Source organism: Harpia harpyja, chromosome 15 (assembly GCF_026419915.1).
Source record: "Harpia harpyja isolate bHarHar1 chromosome 15, bHarHar1 primary haplotype, whole genome shotgun sequence".
NCBI classification, from domain to species: Eukaryota; Metazoa; Chordata; class Aves; order Accipitriformes; family Accipitridae; genus Harpia; species Harpia harpyja.
This window is the reverse complement of record NC_068954.1, coordinates 2,877,330-2,900,740: the sequence shown is the minus strand read 5'-3', so window position 1 is coordinate 2,900,740 and position 23,411 is coordinate 2,877,330. Positions and strand designations below refer to the sequence as shown.

Genomic DNA, 23,411 nt, shown 5'->3' with positions numbered 1-23,411 from the left:
ACACAATGTGCAGGAGGCACAAAGAGAGCCCAGAAGTGCCACTCACAGAAGAAAAGCCTCAGCTGCTGAAAACACCTTCCAGGACACAATGCCCTGACCCAGACAGCGTTAACGCCTCTGGGTACTTCAGCAGCCTCCCTCCAGACCGAACTCCTGAGAGCGGTCTCGGGCTGTGGGGAGAGCCTGGTGCTCCTCCATGGGGATCGCAGCAGTGGCAGCAGCCTCACCTTTGAGAGCTGTGCCCTGGCAGACCTAGTCGCTGCAGCGCAAGGGAAGGAGCTGCAAGAAGTAAGCACATTATATCGCATGAGGGAGGACGAGCAGGAGATCCAACAGGATCTTCAAAGAGACCGCACAGACAAGAAGCCGAACGCTCTGCAGCTCTTCACCTGGGAAACAGTTAGAGGCCCTCAACACCATTTAAGATGAACAGGATGGACACGTCAGGTCACTAGATTAGGATCAGTGCTAGTTACCACTTAAAAGAAAGGTCCGGCAGACATTTTCCTCAAGTGTCTGCACACTAAGGCAGAGTTTGGTTCACAAAGAAGACTCAGATGTCCAAGTGTGGTCACAGACATATGATGTGGTCAGAATCAGAGACCTGGCACAGCACACAAAACTTGAGCAGTGTCACGCATGGGCACAGGGTATGTAGGAAGGATTAGCACAGAAGAATAGGATGGGGAGCTGCACTCTACGGAAACAAACTCCTTGATAGCACAGAGTAACTGAAGTCACGTCTGCTGAGAGTCTCCGAGTCAAGATCAATGAACTAAAAGGCAAAGAGAGAGCACACAAGAAGTAGAAACAGTAACAAGCAACAAAGGAGGTATATAAAATGCCTTGCCTAGGCATTTAGGCACAAAATCAGAAAGGCCAACGCTGGAGTGAAAACTAGCTAAGGACGTAAACAGTAATAAGAAATGACTTCACAAAAATTAGAAGAGTAAATGGAAGCACAGAGAAAATCTGGGTGCATTCATGAATACAGAAGACAGTCTAGAAGTAGTACTGAAAAGACGAAAGTACTCAAAACCTCTTTTGCCTGTGTCTTCAGACACAAAGACTACTCCAAAACCTCTGCACGCACTGGCACAGTCAGAAAGAAAAGCAGCAACGTGGGGAAAAATGCGTTATGGCTAGTTAGAGAAGTTAAATGTCCAAGGAGCCACGTGGAGTTTTTCCAGGGCTGCAGAGGAAGCTCGCTGTTGTGATCATCAGAACACTGTAACAGATCTAGATCTAATGATATCTAGAAAAATCCTGGTGACTGGGGCAGATCTCCGATAACTAGATATGGGCTACAGTAACAGCCATTTTTAAGGCAGGCAAAAAGAGGACTGAGGAACTATCGGCTGCTCAGCCTCAGCTCAGTCCCAGGCAAGATTATGGAGTATGTCCTCAGAAATCATTTCCAAACACAAAGAGAACAGGAAAGTAATCAGGAATAGTCAACATATTTACCAAAGGTAAATCATGCTTGACCAGCTGGGTTGCCTTTTATGATGAAATGATTGGATATGCAGATGAGGGCAAAGCAGTGGATGTAATACATGTTGACTTTAGCAGGGCTTCTGACACCATCTCTTACAGCATTTGCATTTGGAAGGTGAGAAAGTAGTGGCTGAAGAACAGACTGCTAGGCACTAGACATGTCAGAAATTGGCAGGACCACCAGACTCACAAGGCAGTGATCAATATCTTGATGTCTAGTGTGTAGCAGGTTACCCCAGGGGCTGACGCTGGGACCGAAATCATTCAATATCTTAAACAATAACATGAATGATGTGACAGAAAACACGATCAGCAAATTTGAGGGCAACACTAAACAGAGAGTGAGAACGGGCATGCCAAACAGCAGAGCTTCAGTCCGACGAAACCTTGAAAAATTTCATGTCTATGCCAACAGAAACCTCATGAAGGTCAACAAGGAGAAGTGCAAGTTCTGCACCAGTGCAAGATAATCTCAGACCTGATGGAAAGGACCTGTGATTATGCTGGATGCCAGGTTAAATATGAACTAGCAATGTGCTCTCGTTGCAAATAAGGCAAACTGTGTACTGGGCTGCATTACAAGGAGCATGGACAGCAGAGTAACGAAAAAACTCTCTCCTCTGTGCTGTACCGGTAAGAATTCACCTGAAATACCATGTCCCGTTTTGGGTCCTCAGTTCACAAGAGACATTAATAAAATGGCAAGGATCTGCAAGGTCAATGGTCAAGTTGGTCAGCAGCCTACAGCACACAAAACTACAGAGCTCGCAGAAGCTGGGCGTATTTCAGTTGGTGAAGGGTAAACTAAGGGGCAACCTTACAGCAGCTTAACAGGGAGTGAGAACGACAATTCAGCCAAACCCTTCTCAGCAGCACCAGGCAGTATCGGAAAGGACAGCAGCCACTAACTCTGCTGTAAGAGGCTCACGTTGGACATGAGGAAAAACTCTCTGACAAGGAGGCGGCGCAGCATTGGCACAGAGGCTGAACAGGGGAGCACCCTTCCAAGCAACACTCCTCTGACTCTGCAACCTAAGAGCAACTTAAACAAAGGAAACGCAACTGAGTAAATGTTACACAATGTTAAAATTTAAATTGCCACTCTTTTCTGAAAGTAGTTTACATCTTATTTTAACTTTCACAATTCACTGGAGGTCCATGCTGTTACTAAGTACGTAACAGCACATTTAGTCAGAGAATAAAAATGTCAAAAAAATTTCGTATTTGGCCTTATGAGGATGTTTTTTGTAGAGCAGCATAAAATTATTCTATGGAATTACAGAGCATAAAATGGGCTAGCGTACCTTCTGTCCAGGCTTTTATCCAGAAGCAATGTGAAGGTGCCACTTTAATCTAGGCAATGTGCTGATCTTGGTATCATCTTAGAGTTCATTGCCCTAACAACATCAACCCCATCTCTGCACAGCTCCTTTGAGTCCACCTTCTCCACATCAGACAGAATAGTCTTCCTGCTACCTTTAATTTCACCACTACCTTCTTGCTACCTTCAGCATTTTACCAAATATCTATACAATCTGAGATTTTACTATGCTCTCAAACACTTCTTTCACTGGGCTTATGCCATCATCGATTTATTATTCTCCCAACAGCACTTATGTACTTTATGGGTTTAAGATTTTTTTTTTTCTTAAGTTCACAGACTTTGTTAGGGACCTTAGGTGCCTGGAGCAAAGATACATAAACACCTTGTACAACAGGAGAACAATCATGTGTGTTAGAGCACCTACTCTAATTCCTATCTAATTCCTATCTAACGGTGATGACAGTCATCTTGCAGTGTCTTCAGTGCCTAGGAGGGCTGACAGAAGGCAAAATTGCTTAATTCTAGGTTGCTACTTTGCTTACCTGACGGCACACGCTTACGCAAAATGAAAAACGAGGTGTATTGGAGAATCACTAAAAGAGCTGTTGTTTAAGAACTTTAAAACACTTTGCAAACATTAGAGTTAGAACATGCATGCCACGCTTAGGTATTATTATTCAACAGAAGAAGTAAGGGCTAGGGAAATCTGTTTAAAACCCTGAACAGGACTACCACGGCCCTAAAAACAAAACAGAACGCTAACACCCGGCCAGGAGAAAAACAGGTACGTGCTTGTTGACTGCTCCAGCAATCGATTAATTCCTGTTCTTACGACAAGAGTGCACAGGACACGTCACTGCACAGCTAAACCACGAAACAACCGCGCTCGCAAGGCACCCTCCCGCCTCCCGCCCGAACTCCCCCCTCTCCCCGCCGCCTCACAGGAACGGGCCGGCCCCCGCCATGTCACACACACACACACCCCGCGACCCGCCGCGCATGCGCCGCAGCCCCGCCGCGCAGGCGCCCTCAGCGGAGCCCGCCCGCCCGCCTGAGGTAGCGGCGCCGCCTCTCTCACCGAACGGCTCTCCGCTCCCCCGCCCCCGGTAACGGCGGCGGGGGGGGGGTGTGCGTGCGTGTGTGTGTGTGAAGTCGTCCCTACCTGCCACCGGGATGCGCTGGTTCCTGCCGGGGAGCGTTTCTTCTTTCAGCGGCAGCCGGGAGGCCGAGTCGCCCATCCTGAAGGTGGAGCTGCAGAGCGTACGGAGGAGGCGCCGCGGCGCTGTCGGCATCGCCCCTGAGGAGAAGTCGGCTGGCGGCGGCGGGGGCGGGAGCGGCGGGCGGAGGAGGAGGAGGGAGGGGGGGGGGGGCGGGTGTGAGCGGCCCGCCGCGCGCGCGCTGGCCGTTGGGACGGGCGGGCGCGGGGCGCGAGGCCCGCCTCCCCCCCCCGCCGAGCGGCGGCGGGCAGCGACGAACTCCCTCAGCCCGGCTCTTGCTTCCCGGGGGGGGGGGGGGGGGGGGGGGCAAAAACACCCCCCCCTCACACACACGCCGGTGTGTCCCGGGGAGTGGGTGCTGTGGAGGGGGCAGCAGCCTCCCGGCTGTGTCCCCAGCCGGTGTGTCCCGGGGGGTGGGTGCTGTGGAGGGGACACCCACCTCCCTGTTCCCCCCCCCCCCCCCAGCGGTGGGCCCTTGGGTCTGTGTGCTCTGAGGGGCGCAGCCGCCGCCCCTGGGGTCTTGCTCGGGGTTTAGCTTGCCGTGGTTGTGCGTGCGCCCACCCAAAAGTAGCCCTTCCCTGCAGCTCTGCCCGCTGCGCCTTGTCCCTGACCTTGCTCGCCTTGTCCCTGACCTTGCTCCCCGAGCTGTGAAGGTCTGTGCGGTATGTTCCTCGCTCTGGAGTCCCCCCCCTGCACAGTTGTACCCAATATGTTTTTGCACGGGTCTTCCTCGAGAGAGGTTTTTGTATGCATGCCCCTCTTGGGGTGCGCGTACGTGTCGCATCCAACCCCTGGCTTGTTGTCCATGCTCCCAGTTGAGGGGGGGGGTGCAAACACATGCAGAGAAACATGCTACAAAGACTCTTCACGCAGCAATATGTTTTATTGTACAATAATCTCTTTTTTGTTTTTTTTTTTTTCCCAGAGTTTCTGGTTGTTGATACATGCAGCGCTCCCCTATGTTATGTTTAGCCAATGTACTGTGTCATGCAGGTCTCGCAGAGTACTTTTTGTGTGAAGATGCTCTAAGTAGCATACGTCTCCGGAGATCAGTGTCTGCACGTATGTTTGCAATAAAAATATAGAAACAAAAAGCAAACAGAGTATAAGTACTTGTGGAAAATATCCACCATATCTTTGGGGGTAATACGATGCATGCTGAACGTGTAACACCACCAGGTTTCTAACGTAGAAGACTTGTAGAAGCTAGAACAATGGTGGTTTGGTCTTCAACCAGTTGAAGCTCGTTCTATGCACATAGTCATGGTCAATAGACAGAAGGAAAATTTGTACAAAACCCTGCAAAGGCGGTTTGTGAACTAGGCAGAGGTCTTGCACTGAGAATTTCAGAGTATAGGAACAGACAATGCACAAATAAGAAGCAGCAAAGAAGTTACAGAAAGGACATGATAGTAATTCAATGCAAAATTCATCTGGAGGGTTTTGAAAGAGTTGGACTCCTTGCTGAATAGGAGAGAAGATGATAAAACAACAGACTAATGCCTGGTCTGTGAGAAGAAGGCCAGATAATTCTCTCAAAAAATGGCCTATGACAAAGGAACGCAGTTCCATTCAGCCCATAATCAAGCTGGATTTTACATGGATATGATACTCTCAAGACATAGAACTTAATTCATATTTATAAAGGAGCTGGATATTTATGGCAATATTGAGAATTCCCAGGTGCTCCTAAAAGAATCTAGAGAAGCAGGAAATTAATGTTTGGGGAGTCTGGCTTTCTTTAAAATTAAAAATTCAGATGGGAACCTGAGAGCCAAGCTGTCCTATCTCTGTTTTCAGATTCACTGTTCCTATGTGAAAGGTGAACAGCATCCTCTTTGAGCACAAGTAGTCCCAAGATTGCAGTCCATTTTTCAAGTTTTGTTAAATTTGATACAGTTAGAATCATTGAGATCAGGACTGGAGAGGACCTTAGGTGACCTCCAGAAAAACCTGCAAGAGCCTGAAGAAAATCCATTAAATAAAGAATGGGTGAATAGAGAGATGCATATGATAAATAACTGTGATATTTTAACAGTACAAGTTAGTAAGAATCAGAAATGCTTGATAACAAAGTGTGAATTTCATTTAAAACACGTTCGCCTCCTTAGCTCTTCTCTCATTTACAGTCACGCTGACATTTTCCAGCTCTTTCTTACTTTGTAAGAAGCCACTAAAGATGATGATGTCCACTGGTTTTATACTGACCATTTCTTCTGTTTCACCATATATATCTATACTCACTCCACTGTCTGCCAAGAATGTGTTTCTAAAAAAACACACCGGTTAATGTCACGATGGATGGCAATGCAATTTTCCTGTAAGAGTTAATGGATCTGCCTGTGAGCCTGAATGCCCAGGCTGAATCTTTTACCGAGAGCATCCTTGCTGCCTCTTTGTGAACAGTTACATTTTCATTGCCATCTCCCTTGCATGAATCGAGGTCAGTCAGAGGTGAAGGGCAGAAAAACAGACTAATGTTTGGCTGTTCAGCCTTGCAGATGAAGTGGCTGAGATCTTCCAGAGCCCTGATGTGCTCTCAAATGCCAGCTGCTGAAAAGCTGGCGTTGTCCGCACTCAAATGATCCCAGTGATCCTCCATGCTATACATGCTGTCCCTGGGTATAGATATTGTGTGTATCATCTCTTAAATCGCAGGTGTCCCTGCCGGTACGTTAATTCTTACGGGAGAAATTGCTTTGTCACCCATTGCATTCAGCTGCTTCATTTGCGAGGCTGATAACAGCAGAGCAGGGCACTGAAAGATTGGCGGTGGGACTCCAAAACAGTGGTTAGAGCAGCGACAGATCGCAGGGCTGTTGATGCATTTCAATTACAGCTATTACAGGCAGGAAACGGTCTTTCATTCTGTGTTTGTATGGCACTTCACACACTGTGTTCCTGCTTCCTAACTGGATCCAAAGTATTAAACAGTAATAAGCCATCGTGCCACTTAACAAATAAAAACTGCTGATTTTCAGAAGTGCTTAGTGCTTCTTGGCTCGATGGAAACAGAATTCTTTTTAAATTAGATAAATCCCGCTTACATTTCAGGGAAGTGTGGACTATCCCTTTTGTTCCACAGGTTGAGGTCTGGGTGGGAGAGGCTGAAAAACATTCTAACTTTTAAAAGTTTTCTTGATACGAATTTGCCTGTCCAAGCAAGCAGCAGAACATGATTATCTTTTTATTTATAGTGTACTACGCTTCACACTTAAACATAGACTTTATATATACCAACACATAGATCAAATTAAGAAGTATGTCAGAAAAAAAGCCTAGATTAAGGCACCTACACAGTGCTCGCATTCCCATATAACAATCACAGTATTCCCAGCACAGCAATTTTATGGCATATACTAAAAAATCTTCAGGAAACTGGCATGAAGAAGGAAAAAAGAGAGGCACGAGGGGGAGAGAGCAGGAAGAAAAGAGATGTGGGCTTACGTGTGTCCTTTCAGCCACTGCTCTACACAGATTCCTAGTCATCCAGTCCTAAGAACTTGCTCGAAACGTACACAGTTTTTTCCAGGACCTGACATTTACTGTGCATAATTCTTGCCTTCTGAGTTAAATTTGCTAGTCTTTGTGGTTTAGGATAGATGCGTTTTTCCCATGTAGCAAAATTTGCTGTGTCTTGAAACCCGTGAAGCCCTATGTAACCATCTCCGTGGTAATGCACTGATTATGAAGGCAGGTTTGTGCTGCAGTGTGCATCTCCTGGGAAAGCAATCTTTTTTTTTTATCTGAAAACATGCAGTGAAAGAAGATCCTCCACAGGCTTTAGTGGATTATTCAGGGCTTGATTACTGTTAAAAATACGCACCTTATTTTTAGGTTAGCTTCAGCTCCCACCCATTAAATCTTAGCTTATCTTTCCTAGAATGAAGAGGTTTCTTTTATGTAGTTTTTGTTATCCAGACTTACTGCTCTAGACTGTGGCCATCCCTCAGGATGAGATAAATGGGACTCTGGGAGTTCATCACAGTCAAGTATGTTTTCTAATTCTCTGAGTATTGTCATTGCACTTCTCTGTACCTTCTCCAGGTTTTCAAATGATGTGTTTCCTGATTTTTTTTTCACTTTGATGAAGATGTGAATTATGAATACAGCATTCTGGTACTGGTCAGACCAAAGCAAGTGCCAATGTAATGTGGTTTCATGATTCCTGCTTGGGTTTGCATTCGTCTATCCAAGGGCAGTATTAGACCTTCCAGCCTCAGAGGTACACTGCTGTGATTCCCAAGGGCTCTTCTTGAATTTATTACCAATGTACAGAAATATATAGATGATTATGGCAATATAAAGACAATCGTGTTCTATGCCTAGTCCTTAGCACCATTTAAATTACTAGTAGAGACTCATTCCAATCCCCTGTCTTTGTCACTACCACTCCTGCAGTTTTGGGGTCAGCTGCTAGCAGTTGGAAATCATTTCCCATATTCCCCTCCATAATTGATAAAAATGTCAAATAATGGAGCTTAGGACTGATGCCCACATGACATCACTGTAAACACACAGACCTTATGATGATTGCCTCATTGCAATCACATTTTGTGACTGGTCAGGTAACGAGATCGCTGAAAAAGCACGTATTTTCATCAGAACAAACCCGCTGGTTCCCCAATTTTAGGAAAAAGAGATGAACTGGTTCTGAGGGTTTTCAATCAAGGGAGCTGGAGACTTTAAGTGCCACAATTCTTTCTGGAAACAAAAGACCTGAATTTCTGTATCGACAGCTGTATCTGTTACCCCAGAAGGACGGCGAGGATGATAATACAGTAAAGTAATCTACATGAGACAGTTTCTAGAGGCGGGAAGATTAATCAGTCATTCATCTGCCTTCCATTTGGGATCTAGATGAGCATTTAGATACAGATTAAGCTACATAAATTATACTAAAAATGGAACTGACGTAGAAGAGCCATCAGCACTGTACCTCAGAATAATGCCGTGATTTGGGACTTACAGAGGGATGTCAAAAACAATGGGCAATTTAACAGAGTCTACCGTACGTGCCAGGGAGAACGTGAAAATGGAGGATACAAGCAGCCTCTTCACACAGGTTCTTCTTTATTCTTCCATTGCACTGTAGCAATTACGAAAAAAAAAGTGCTAAGCAAGCTATCTGCAAGTTTTCTTACTGGCAGGTATAACCCTTGGTTCTCTCCTTCCTTCACTGCAGCTTCAAGGTGCATCTTTATAACCAGTCCCCGCGTGCTCACACAAGCCAAGGTGATGCAGACACCCGCGTTTTGGTGTCTGCCCGTCTGTGAATCAGGTTTTGAGCTCTCAGGACAGTTGCTGAAGAGCTGGTCAGTGCAGGGCTTGGTTTCGCTGCCTGCACATAAGCGTGTAGCACCCTTCGTGATGCCCTGGGGCACATCACCTGCACTTTAGGTGCTCCTCCGGGTTGGCAGTGGTCTCACAAACGTCTTGTGTCTTGTCTGCATGCTCCACACAGACGTCCCTGATGCTGTAGAGCATTTCAAAAGGCTTTCAGCACCCATGTGGGAGCGGCTGAAAAAACTCCTACCATTAACAGTGTGAGGAGAGCAATTCAGCTGAGAAATGGTGGCTGGTTTAGGAGTTCATTCACTCCAGTTTCCAGTGACCCAAACAGAAAACCCTTGCCTGTCTTCACTGTCTTCAGAGTTCAGGTGCCCTGTGCATATGCAGACACCTAAAACACCTCCGAATCTTGAGCCAAACCCTACCCAGACACAAAAAGTCAAAGGCCTTAGTTGTCAAAACAGCTTTGTGCAGGGTTGTCTGTCACCGCTGAGTTTATGTCCTGCAGAGATGCAAACACCTGCTAGAACTGAATTAACACTTTGCAGCCAGGTAGCTGGTAGCCCAAGAGTTAGCAAATCTTCAATGGCGTGGCTTCTCACACCTCCATAAATTTCCTGGGCTTAAGAGAAGTTACCAGCAGCTGAGGCTCAGCCCTGGGGGTTTTAAATCAAGATTTCCCACTGTGGTACAAAATATTCTGTAGGTCAGGTTCCAGTTTATGAGAGGGCAAATTCCTGGGCACATTGAGTGGCCAGTGCTGCACACATCAGGTTAGATTGTCATTAGCATCACTCCCTGCCTAAAATCTGAAATTTTAACAGATTTCACTCCTTGGAAGCCATCGTGAGACAGCCCTTCTCTTGGTAAAACTGTGACTTTGGTAATAAATTTCTCAATAAATATTTTCTGTACAGTTCGCTTTGGGATTTCTGTGGTTTTATCTCCCTGAAGTCTCATTTTGCAGGATGGATTTTTTGAATAGAAGTAAATCACTGCAGGTGAGGACAGAGAAAAATAGTTTTAGGTGGGACTGGTATCACCTAACTTTAGCTGTTTAGAAGTACAGCAACCCATCCAACCTGGGCATCTAGGTATTTTCTGCAGCAAACAAAGGAAGAGTAGTATCTTCAGAACATAATTCATCCTGTCTTAAAATAGGAGAGTGGAGCAGATAGGATGGTCTGTTCTCCAGAGAGGTTTATTTCATTCAACTCACGTAAGTGCCCTAGTGAATAGTTAGAGTAGATAGCTTGATTTTTTGATAACTGAAATTAGGCAGAAATTGTTTCCTTTCTTTACCTAGGAAAAACTGCAGAATTTTAAAGTAAATTTCAACCCCATAGAAATGTTACTCATACTGCACACTGAATAGCCATTCCAAAATAAATTGACTTTTTAGCACAATATCCTTCACATTCCCCATCATAAGTAGTATTTTACATTCCCTGCTCCAGATTTTCCTTACTGATCCCATAGTCCTCAAGATTTATTCCCTCCCTTACTAAGACCTTTTTTCTTCCTGAACTCCAAATTCATATTTGCTAAAATATTTGTCTTTTTTAAGTTCTTCCAAGTCATTGAAAGTCTTAAGTCTGTTCCCATAAATCCATACAAGTGGCTAAATTATATTAAGGACTTTTATTTATTTAAACTATCCATAGTGAAGAAATAAGCAGTGATAACATGTAAACTGTTCCTGTACTTTGGGGTAACATTTCACTAAGGCAACTGCACAGCCCACTGCTCTGCTGGAGGTACTGATGTGATCTAGCTTGCAAATACAAAGAAATGGTGTATAACTGGATTTCCTTTATAATCTCCCACAATAAATTCTGCAGATAACACAGAATATCTTCAAAATCCATAAAAACATCACTTCTGTAAATAAAGCAAGGGTATTTTTTCCTAGCAGGCTGACTTGTAATAGATTAGATAGTGGAAAAAGTATTACATGTCACCTAATGTGTATTTTTGGCAGTCTGTTTTACTTATATGCATAGGTATACACTTGGTCAAAATATTGTGGCTTTCTTTGTGATTCTGTTTTCATCTGATGGCAAAACCTCACAATTAAAAAAAAAAAAAGCTAATGGAATCAATTAAGTTTTTTGGTGGAAAATTGTGCAACATAAACATGCTGCACCAGTGGTTTTAAATGCATTGCACAGTGTCTAGTAGATTCCTTGGCTTTGTCAATCGGCGCTGGTTTGTATGCAGTGGCACTAATGACTTTATAAAAACAAATGACAGAGTTGTTTACGCTGCCCTACTAAAGGAAATAATCATATTTAATAGTGCTGGTTTCCCATACAGGGCTAAAAAAACAACTCTTGTGCTATATGCTGTAATAAGCTTTTTATAAATGTGCTCAGCAGAGCCTGCTGTGCCAATACTATAAAACTGAAAGGGAGCTTCATAAGCTTTAAGTGCTATCGTATATTATCGTACAGCAACATTCCCTGTTATTAATAAAGTTTGTAAGAAATGCACAGGCAGAAGATTAAAAATACATGTATGATACTATCCACGGTAATAAAAGTTGATGTTGTTTGGACTGCTTGCTTATTTACTTGCCCTATATGAGATGTTTTAAGGAGTGCGGTGAATATGACTGAGCAGATGAGCTTTCCCTCAAGGCCCTGCTTCTCCCTGCCCAGCATCTTCCCAGGGATGCTGGTCCAGGGATGCTGGTCCAGGGATGCAGGCTGGTCCAGGGATGGAAGCTGCTTCCCTGAGCCCTCTTGTGGGCTCCTTCCTCCACTGCAGCAGGCAGTTCCTACAAACGAGGCAATTGGTGTGCTCCGAGAAGATGATCTTTATGAAACGTGAGCTGTTTCCTCATCTCCGTGCATAACAAAAGCGCGTGAAAATAAAATAAAACTGGTATTTCATTAAAGGTGATGAGAAATTTTTAGGGCTTTGACCACAGATATCTTATTTTTGCTCTGGCATCCAGCAATAACAGTGATTATTGAATTGCAACACAAAGCTCTTCTGGGAATAGATATGCAGCACAGCCTGTCATTGCTTGGCAAAATGCACTCAGGTGCTGATGTAAATGGAAAGGTTGTATATTTGAGATAGTTTCATTGGAGAAATCATAATAAAATGGATTAAGAGACACCTGAAATGCTTCTCGGTTTTAAACAAAAATATCAGGACATTTCCTGACAGCATCTGGATTCTTGAGGGAAATTAAATGCCAGGTAATATTCTGTTTGGAAGAAAATAAATTAACAGCATATGTAAAATATATCTGACTTTCTATTAAGTTATTTTCTTTATCATCCACAGGATGTAGTGACTTTTGATTCCATTCTTTATTGGAATTGCTACACAGTACATTGCTATGCCGTACGTACAGGAAGGCAGAGGTCCAGATCATCAAAGATACTTAGGTATTGAAATTCTGTTGGTATCTAGATATTTTAGTCCCAGGGGAATCAGTGAGACTTTGTCCCCTCTTGTGCCCCCTCAGGAACTTACATTCCAAATGAGACAGAATATCCCAGAGCCATAATGAGCCCAGTGCAGGTGTTGTTTATTGAACATAGTTTTTCATGGTGATGGCGTAGGATTACTTAGCTAGTTTAGAAACAGTGGTGTGAAGAGGATTACAGTACAGATCATCCACAGAAGAGTGTGTTTCGACAATTGTATGGTATAAGGCACCAAAATGAGTGTAAGAGTGTAAGGCCAGAAGAGTGGTCTATTACAAGACCAGATTATGGAGAGGAGTAGAAAAGGGAAAAATGGGATATGGATAGCTGCAAAACTGGCCATAACCTTTTAGGTAGTCAATAGCAATACTTTTTGTGGGCAAAGTGGACAGAGCGTAACTTACAACCAATGTACCTGGATTAAACAAAGGTTATGACTTTCAGCAGCAATGTTCTTGGACTATGAAGTGTCCTACAGCTGGAGTCATTAAAAATTCAACATTTGTCATATCTCAGTAATTGCAGTCCCTTGATATCTTCTATTCTGAGTGTGGGAGGTTATAAACATTGTTGATGACTCAGCATTTGCTTTAGACTTCTTGGTCTTTACTAGTCATGTTTGCACTACTTATTCATGTTGTCACTGTTCATCAATGTGAACCTTCACCCAAGTGGAGGAGATTTACAATGAAGTCTGGGGGACATTCGCCTTCAGTTCAATTCATGCCAATTTGGACCCTTCTTTTATAAAGGGAATTTTAAAAATTGCTTTCCCTTTTCATTAAGAGGTGCAAAAGAAGAAGAAGATGATGCAGTTTTTACGTGTCTTTGGGAAGGGCACGTTCCTTCAAATATTTTCCAGGGTAGCTGGAAGGATACAAAAACCCTGGTTTGGGGATGAGCAGTTCTGGCACAAATACCAAGAGACGACAATTCCATCCTTAAAATAAGCCCCCCGACATAAGTGATAATTTAATATACATCATACCATCTGCTTGCAGAAATGTGCAAGCTGCTCCCAAAGAAATCAATGGGAAATGCATCTTTCCTATTATTTTAAATATTCCAAGATCTAACTTGATGTCGTGAACGCATGCAATAGTCACCTTTCCCCAAAGACAAATACAGCTTGCCACTAGAGAGAATAACAACCACTGCAAAACCCACCATTTCTCCTCCTCCTCCCTCTGCCCTTCACAACCTGCTGGATGAAAACACAGACATTACAGAGTGCTCTGCCAGTTAAAAAAGCAGATGGGGAAGGGAGAAGGTTTCAGAGCTACAAGGCATAGGAGCTCTGGCAGCAGCTTTTCTCTTTATTCACCGTGAGCTTCCATCTTGAACACTTTTACTAATCTTGACTTCACCTAAGGAAATGTGTCAGCAGAAAAGATATCTGCTAACACATGCAAGCAGCATTTGAGGCCAGAGGTTCATAGAATGATAGAATCATAGAATGGTTTGGGTTGGAAGGGACCTTAAAGATCATCTAGTTCCAACCCCCCTGCTGCGGGCAAGGACACCTTCCACCATTGAGCTCACTGTTTCCCCTACATACAGGTTCATACAAAATGCTAGGCTGGGTCGAGCCTTGCAAAGGTATTTTTGTGTCTGGGTCTTCTGCAGCCTCCCCCCAGGCTCACTAGAGCTTGGGTCCTGCCTTGGCAGGACAGCACGGACTCCACTGAGGAGTCTCCTCTATCTGATGAAGCCACTCACAAACACTTGTAGCAAGATTGAGAACTGGGCAAATGTACCATGACGCTTCCCCAGAACCTCCTCTTGGCTTGTGGTGAACCTGCAGCTCCGGCATTTCCTCGGCTGCTGTCTTGATCTTGTACTATGAAATTACAATCGTTCGCTGCTCATCTCCTTACAGCACTTGTCGACCTGCACACATCCCTCCCTTCTTCTCCAGGCTCAACTGTCCATTTCAGGCAAATTCACCTCCTCTCATGTTAGTGTTGTTCCATAGTCTCCACCATCCTTACTCCTTTCATTGACACTTTCCCAGCTTCACAGTGTCCTTTCAGAGGGGGAAGAAAGGGGCCATGAACAGCACACGTTTTTCAAGGCGCAGAGGCACCATGATCTACAGACGTGCAAAGCAATCCTAGAATTATAAGTGGGTTTGGTTGGAAGGGACATTTGGATGTCTCCACTCAAATCCTAGGGCCAGCTTAGCTCAGGTTGCTCAGGGTGTTGTTCACTTAGGTTTTGGATATCTCCACGGATGGCAGTTCCACTGCCTCTCTGGGTCACCATCCCAGTGTTTGACCACCCTCATAGTGGAGATTTGTTTCCCATACATCTAGCCAGAACCTCCCTTGTTGCAGCTTGTGTACATTTGAATCTTGTCGTTTCTCTGTGCACGTTTGGAGAAGAGTTTTGCTCCATCTTCTCAACACCTTCCTTTAAGATAGTTGAAGGTGGCAATAAAATCTCCACTCGGCCTTTTCTTCTTAATGCTGAGCAAACCCAGTTCCATCATCCTCTCTTCGTATTCCATGTGCTCCCTTTTCCTAAGCATACTGATGGTGCCAATGGACTCACTCCAGTTTGTCAGCATCTTTCTTGCTGACTGGGGAGTCTAGAAACTGGACACAGTTCCCCAGATGGCATTTTACATGTGTGAAATGATGGGATTTGTTTTATTCTTTTTCACTTCCTAACAATTCCTAGCATTCAGTTTGTCACTTGGAGGGGAAAAGAATTTTTTTTTTTTTTCCCTACTGGGCAGTGGGTTTTCTGCCATTTTTGTGGCCCTATCTGCCATAGCTCTAAGATCACATCTACACCGACACCACCTCACTCGGCTTCAGTACTTGTCAGAGATTGAGAGTTGCTTTTCCCCCTGCGCTTTAATTTGCCGTGACACTGAATCTCAGCTCCCATTTTATCATCTGGCCTCTCAGTGCTATGAGGTTTCCGCAACTGGTTTTCATTTGCACAACCTCGAATAATCCAATATCATCAGCAAATATATCATCCAGTATCAGCAGATTTGTTCAGCAGTCCACCTCCCAGCACTAGGATCCTGTTAATGATCCCCCTCTCCTGAAAAGTGCTTTGTTGCTTGTCCTTTAATCAGTGAAAAAAACACGTATCTCTTGTACCATCTCATGCCCAGAGCAGCTTGCTTTTCTTAGCTCGTTGGTAAGGGCCTTTGAAAGGTCACATATACAATATAACCACATTAATGTAATATTTGGTGCTGGCGAAGAGCTCTAGCAGTTTTGTTAAGTAAGACTACAGCCTGCAAAACCCATGTGGACTCTTCCCCAACTTCATGCACTTAACCGTTTCTGTTCTAATTACAAGCAATTTCCTCTGCACAGATAGTTCAGATTCAAGTTCCTTTGGTGTTCTTCGATGCATACACTACGGCCTGCGGATCTGAAGTTACTCATTTTACCCCCTGGTCATCTGTTGGCCCTTCACACTGCCTGGCATGCTTCTTAATCCAGTTGTGTTTGGAAAAGGATTGATAATTTGTTCATGCTTTTAGAAAGTTGTTCTTCAAATCTTTTAGTCTACCTTTTTAATAGAATGTATGCTCTCTATTTTTTCCTTGTTTGAACACGAAGTCTTCTTACTTGTAATAGCCTCCTTCGCTCTGATCTTTAATTACAGTAGCTTTCTTCTGGTCTTTTTAAAGTCTTTTTTGATACACTCTATGTATTTTCTCTGAGCCTCTAATATGGTGTCTTTAAACAATATCTCTGCTGCTTGCAAACATTTCACCCAGTCGTGGCTTGTACTAATTTCCTTTTAACAAGTTGCCTCATTTTTCATAGGGCTCCTTTTTAAATCCAAGACTGTGCTGGTGATATTTTTGGCTTTCTTGTTCCTACAAGCTCAGTATGTTACGGCTTCTCGTACAGAGTGTCTCTTTGATAATACCATAGTGAACCTGGGCCGCACCAGGAGTTCCTTCTCCACTGACTACATCTCCAAGAAGTATTTGTTCACAGGTATCTACAAATTTACCCTCAGCATCGTGTTTGGAAGTTATATTTCTCCAGTGTACATGACTTTTCCCCTTTTTATTGCATCTTGTACACCCACAGCATCTCTGGTCTCCTTTAGGACATCTCGGGCAGTGTCACTACCCTGGCCAAGCGATTGAGGAGTAGCTCTGTATCGTCGTCCTCTTGGGTGTGGTATTTCAGTCTGTTGGCATTGGTGTTATTTATTAATACAGTTAACTTATCTGATGTGACTCTTCTGTTTTCTTTAACTGTGCCACTACTCCTCCACAATGCAAATTACTCTGCCTCTCCTGTATAATTTATAGTTTGCTCTGATAGTGTCCTGATTATCTTCTCCCCAGTAATTTGCTGCAATGCCTATTATGTTCACACCTGCACTCAAAAGCAGACCATCCAGTTCATCTATCGTCTTTTATACCAGTCGTATTGATATGAGGCGCACATGAACGTATGCCCCGACTGCCTGTTTTATGTGCCAGCTGAAGTAGGATCTGAATTGTCCAAAGAGGTGTTCACCAGTTCTGACTCTATCTTTCTCACCTTCAGTCATACCCTTCACTCCAGAACACACAATTCTTGGCCAGGATTCAGTTTTCAGACAACTACCATCCTTTACATTCATACCAGGACACCGTACAGCCAGGAGGGACAAGCTGAAGGTCAAGAGAGCAGCTTCACAGCTGGGAGCTTGAGTTTGGACTCCTGGCAAGGAAAGGACATTGCCTTGAGGGTGGGAGCTCCTCTTTCTAACGCTGTTTATGCACTTCGTTTAATGGCCCTTAAAACGGATAGGCAGACAACTCCTCTCCCACCTGGCAGCACCCACCTTTTCGGTGCCTGCCTTCTCCAGTGATACCCCTATAGCTACACCTGCCCATAACTTCTCCCTCATGCCCCATAGTCCTAGTCAACACATCATCCAGACCTTCCCTGTGGAAAATGTGTCTTAAGCCATGTTCCTCTCCAGAGCAGAGAGTTCTACAATGCTGCAAGACTTTTCCATGCTGTTGTTATTTGCAGGCTGGAGGCTCCCTCAGACACAGATGCAATGCGCTTTCTTCTAAACACTGAGAAAAGACACCCCTTGAAAGCACAAGGAGAAAAGGAGAGATTGCTGCTTTTCTTTAACAGTTGAGTGGGTACAGAAGTCAGCCAGCTTATGGTAGACTCACATTCACTACATTTTCAGAGGACTTGAGATTGCAGCTATGCCTTGAAACCTTCCTCCCAAACAGAGCCCACCAGGAGAACACAGAAATCCTTTTTTCCCCAATCCTTGTGAGATTCAGACACAAGAAAGGTGTTGAGCAGATCAGCCCTGCAAAGGACACTTTAAATCGCCGTAACATTTACCAAAGCTGCTCCACCTTCCCTGGCTTGTGGCTGTTCTTTGCAGGCATCATTCCTCTCTTTATACGCCCCCAAACGTTTGGATGGCCATGGGTTGAGCCAGACCACAAAACTGATCTGGATTAAAATAAACCCAGCAAATATATATATGCATTTGCTCATGTTTTAAGGGATTAAACCTTTTCTCAGTCCTACTCCTAAAATTCTTTGGAGCTGACTGCCACCAAAACCCAGTGGCATTGTCCATCTGCACGTTCTTGACCAGCATAAGGCTCTAGTGGGCTCTGGGCATCGTCTTCTCCCTCCCACGAGAGTGGAGCTGCTGATTTGGAAAGGAAGCTGGAAAACATTCAGATGCTGGGAGGTGCGCGTGCTTGCTGCAAAGCTCTTACAGGTGTGCTAATGAGAGACAGCGCTCTGCTCATCACAAGCCTGAGACCTTGGAGAATATTAGTAAAAATGCCAATTTGCATGTCTTGGGGTTAATTGAGGAAATCTCCAATGGAAAATCTTGCTGTCACTTCTGAAGCCTGTTCTGAATACAAATTGTATGTCTCCATGGGATATCGCGAAAGCTTTTCAACTTCTTCGCAAAACTGTAGAAACAAAGAAGGTTGTTAGCTCCCAGAGCTCACAAAGGAAGTTTTCCTCAAAATTTCATAGTCACTTTCTATCTGCGTTGACATAAACACAAGACTTATAGACCAAGCATGGAGAATATGTGGGATCCTCTACCAAACAAACAAAAAAGGGGCATGAATATTTTCTCAGATATTACCTAGGCCACAGGTTTTTCAAAGGAAAAGAGACGTATCTACTTGCAAAAAAATTTCAAGTGGGACAGCTCCCTTACTTTATGACTTTAATCCAAGTTTCTTGTGGATAAAAATAATTGCTGGATTTTTGTTATCTTTGATTAAGCTGAGAAGTTGTTTGACAATATGCACTCGTCTCATTGAGAAACTTAGGAAAGCATCAAAGAAAGGAACTAGTTAATTCACCTGATAGTGCTGAAGAATCAGTGCAGATTTCTATTATCCCAGGATCACAATGTGTTTTTTCATCACCTGATCTTCTAGGGGGGCTTCTTTGCTTTCACAACTGTTTTATTATATGCCACTATAAGATTACCACCGACAGTGCAACTCACAACCAGAAATCCAGAATATTTCTATGTTTAATTGCAAATGCTGTGTGATTCTCTGATCATTTGATCAGCCGTTAGGGGATTTTATAAATGTCTTGCTCCACATTATGTCTGTATAATTAACTGCTCTTGTTGAAGCACCTAATTTTTTGAGGAGTTTATGGAGAACACTAGGGAGAGGCATTGGTTTGATGCTGATTTTAAATGAATTATTACTTGGTTTTCAAAGTTAGCTTTTAGTAGTTTTGACATTCAGTCTTTTTTTTAAACCAGCATGTCCTATGGAACATAAAGATAAAAAATTAATTAGAAAAGGCAAGAAAAGACAGCAAAAAGACCAAATTTTGCCTTCAGCAAGAGTTCCATAAAACCAAACTCAATTTCTGAACCTCTGTCAGAACAGGAAAGTTTTACCAAATTCCTTTCACTTACATTTTTCCAGTTTTCTCATTTGAGCATTCAGACATGGCTGTGCAAAGCTGCTGATTTCAACGTGTCGCAAAGGGTATAATTAAAAGCAGAATTCTACCTTGATTATCACTCAGATATGTGCACTTACTGGCAGTCGCAAGATGATGAGCTGCTAAAACCACACAACCATGCAAAGTATTACGGATAATGCGGCGTGCCCTCGTTTGGGATGGCTTTCTAGTTAGTGCCACAGAGGCACCAGTGAGGGGAGAAGATCTTGGGGTGAAACCCTCGAGGAGCGTGCCGGAGCCGTGTGTGTGTTTGGTGGCATTGCGATGCCTCTCCAGTGCTTTCTTGGGCGAGTACCAGTTCTCCATGCCTAAACACAGCATCGATTAAGTGGGGATAACCACACAGTATTTCGCTTGCAAAGGCAAGGGACATTGAGAGGATAAATAAAATTAATTAGTGCCTGAAATAGTAAAGATACATACTACAATGGTTAACTGTACAATGAGTACAGGTTTCAAGATCTGTCACAAGCTGCTGAAGGAGAAATAAAAATCTATTTTTTTCACCAGCATTAACATGGGAAAAGCAACCCAGGCAGTCGCTTTTGAAGAGAAATTAGGAACAAAAGAGAACACATGTGATAAAATGTTATAATACTCAGAGCCAGAAGATCCTACACATTTCCTGTAGGAGGAAAGTCACCAAGAATTGGAAAGGGGAAAGCCCACATGATTAAAAGAAGAACAAGATTGACTTCTCTCTGACTGACAGTCTGCGCATCAGTGCTATTCTGTTTCAAGACAGTCGTGTTCACAAGATAGTACAATCAAGCCAAATATAAAGCTGCAGAAAGGCACAATGACTGGCAGAGAGAACATCAAAGATTCACTTACTGATGTAAGAAAGAGACAGAAAATTAAATCTCAAGTGGCAAACAAGGTTTCGACCCTTGATGAGATATAAAACAGCAAGTGCAAGACTGGAAAAAAATAGGGTCTTGTGGGTGCACTTCACATGTGACATACATAATTCTGGCAAGGTGTTGGGCTCCATTTCCATCTCAAGTCACAAGGCAGGTATGAGTCTGGTGAAGCCATGGCAAAGTTGCTGCATCCTGAAGTTTTATGCTCTAATAAATAATTTGAAAAACACATGGTTCCCTATTAACTCTTTATTGTGAAATTACTTTTAAGCTTCAGTGATTTGGGGGCGTGAAAATGAGTTTATATAGATGTGTTTACATACAGTCATGTAAAAACATGTATAAATATTTGTATAAATAGACACCTGTACTCACATCCACATATACAGCTTTATCACAAAAGCGATCTGAAGCATATGGCTGGGACATACACACAGAAATCTCCTTGCCAGACCATGACCTCCTTTGGCCACAGACCTGTGACTAAATTTTCTAGGACCAAGACTAGATTTTCAAAGGAGGCCTGGCATGTGTCAATACCATAAAGCCATGAGCAAGGGCTGTCTCAGCACCTTAATCTGAGAGCCATGATGCCTCATACCCCACCACGGGGTGGGCAGCACCAGCCTCTGCAGCCTTGTCCGTGGCATCATAACAGCATTTTTTACTGCATATAATACATAAGGGCCTTCCCCCTTACAGGTTTCACAGGACTACTCAGGTACTTGAGACTTTGCTTTCATGAGTAAGAGGGGTCTTTCTTGTCAAACTCAGCAAGTAAGTGCTGTTACAACGCATCCACCCATCAAAGCATTCACAGCACATGGGATGAACAAGCAAGAGCTTTCCTGCTCGGAGCAGGCTTGTCCTCCCGTTTCCTTCTCTCTGACCCCACTCTAGACTCGTCTCGGGGAGGGGATGCTTTTACCTCCTTCTGCTGAAGCTGTTGAGATGGGTCTCTAATGTGCCATATGTTCAACAAGCTGCTGGGAGAGACCTGTGACCCAGACCTTGCTCCATAAATTAATCCCTCACTTTCATTCACACTAACAAACTAAACGGGGTTTAGCAAAGTCGAGAGAATGGCTCTTTGCCCTGAGGCCAAGCGGTATGGCTAAACTCACTGTCCCAAAACAGGGGTGGCCATTCCCACACCATTCACTGGGAATGACCCTGGTTCCCTCTGCTGTGCCTGGCGATTATTTGGGTCAATCTTAGTTGGCACAGATCAAAACTATGCCAGGGAACATACTGACAATTTAATACTGCCCTTGTACCCTTATAGACCAACACCATAGGCATAACCTCAGCCTCCCCCTTTCAGAGTCAGGCTAAAGGGTCATGTTTCCTCTTCCTCTCTCTGGTGCAATTAATATTTAAATGCCAAGTAAAGCTGGAAAGCTTCCACTGAAGGGAGATAACACACCTACACCCTGTCCTGGGATCACAGCCTAAGAGCTTTGCAGATAGATGGGGGCTCAAAGTCTTCAGAGAAAGGAAAGCATAAAACCCTGGTATCCAGCATCCTGCCAGATGGACCCCCATTCCCAGAAAAAAAAACAGTCCTCCATTGCTCTGTTTTGTGCTGGTCCTGACTCGCTAAAACCTTCCTACCAGATTGAACCTCTGAAATGGGATTGATGGAGGAAACCTAAAATATGAATCATGACAGGTTCAGTGCCTAACAGCATCCCCTGGCACTGTTTAATACACTGGTATAGAGGCCACTCACATGCTTGGGAATGCAAATATTACTAACTTGAGCATCTCTAAACATCAGCTACCTCCTAGGTTATACAGCAACCTGGCTGGGACTCTGATGAACCACATTTAGGAATGGCACAACTATTGGAACCATTAGACCCATGAGATCTACCCAAATCCCTTTGTGAGTCTTGCTTTTAGTGTCTCTCTGCATCATTTTCCTGCCTATAGAAGGAGGCTCACATCTCCTCCCTCCCCAACCCTATAAGAGTGTCATGAAAATAAATACATGGGATTGCTGGGTGCTGAGGTGGTGTATAAGTAGCCTTCTCTGGTTCTGTCCCATTTCCAAAATCCACACTATCTCCCTGCAGCAAGGTACCTCTTTTTTCACCTTCTTCAAGGCATTGCCAGTGAAGACCAGCTCAGGGAGGGACTTCTGACACCCTATTCACCTGGGAGAGTTTTTGCATCTTAATATCAAGGGAGAGAGCTGAACACAGGAACCCTGGGGGGACTGAGATTGTGATATGGGGACGTTGCACCAGGACAATTGAGATGTGCCATGGAGAAATGCCTTTGCACTGAAAATACACCCCAAGATCATTAACATGCTGTGTTTTGTTTAAAAAGTAAAAACATTAATTTCGTGGAAATCTCACATAACCCCAAGTTCGCAATCCATCTGCCTTATGCCTTTTAAATGGTACAAAAAAAGGAGGTCATGATTTTTGCTTGCACTCAGAACTGAGCATTGCAATGTAGCAGGAATAAAACCATTGCAAGGAAAATCTCTGGTTGTCTCAAATGTCCAGGTTTCTTGCATGCAGAGGGACTGGGAGAAGCTGATCCCTCCACACGTCCCTTGTGTGTGCCTCCAAGCATCACATTTGCGTTTTATCACAGCAGTTTATCCCATGAGAGCCTCTGTTCACTCACCATCTATTAAAACTCTAACACCTCTCCAGAGCCACTGCTTTCCAAGAGCAATTCACCTTTTCATAGGCTCATCTTGTGGGTTTTGTTCCTAACACATTTAAGTTTGGATTAGGGTGCAGTAAAAACAGCTGTCCCTTCCTCATTGTGATTGCAGTAAATCT

General features: G+C 43.9%; 1 protein-coding gene and 1 long non-coding RNA gene across 2 annotated transcripts in view; one reads left to right on the top strand and one right to left on the bottom strand.

The window, feature by feature from the left end:
- MSRA (methionine sulfoxide reductase A) overlaps positions 1–4,152 on the bottom strand; it is a 287,920-nt gene extending 283,768 nt beyond the window's left edge. The window contains exon 1 of the mRNA XM_052810023.1: positions 3,984–4,152. Coding sequence (XP_052665983.1) covers positions 3,984–4,113 — 130 coding nt within the window. The 5' untranslated portion in view covers positions 4,114–4,152. The remainder of the gene's footprint in view (positions 1–3,983) is intronic.
- LOC128152042 (uncharacterized) lies at positions 4,045–12,622 on the top strand. Its single transcript, XR_008238519.1, has 3 exons — positions 4,045–4,128; positions 4,623–4,700; positions 4,964–12,622. It is a non-coding gene; the product is annotated as an uncharacterized LOC128152042 (long non-coding RNA).
- Positions 12,623–23,411: the final 10,789 nt, after the last annotated feature.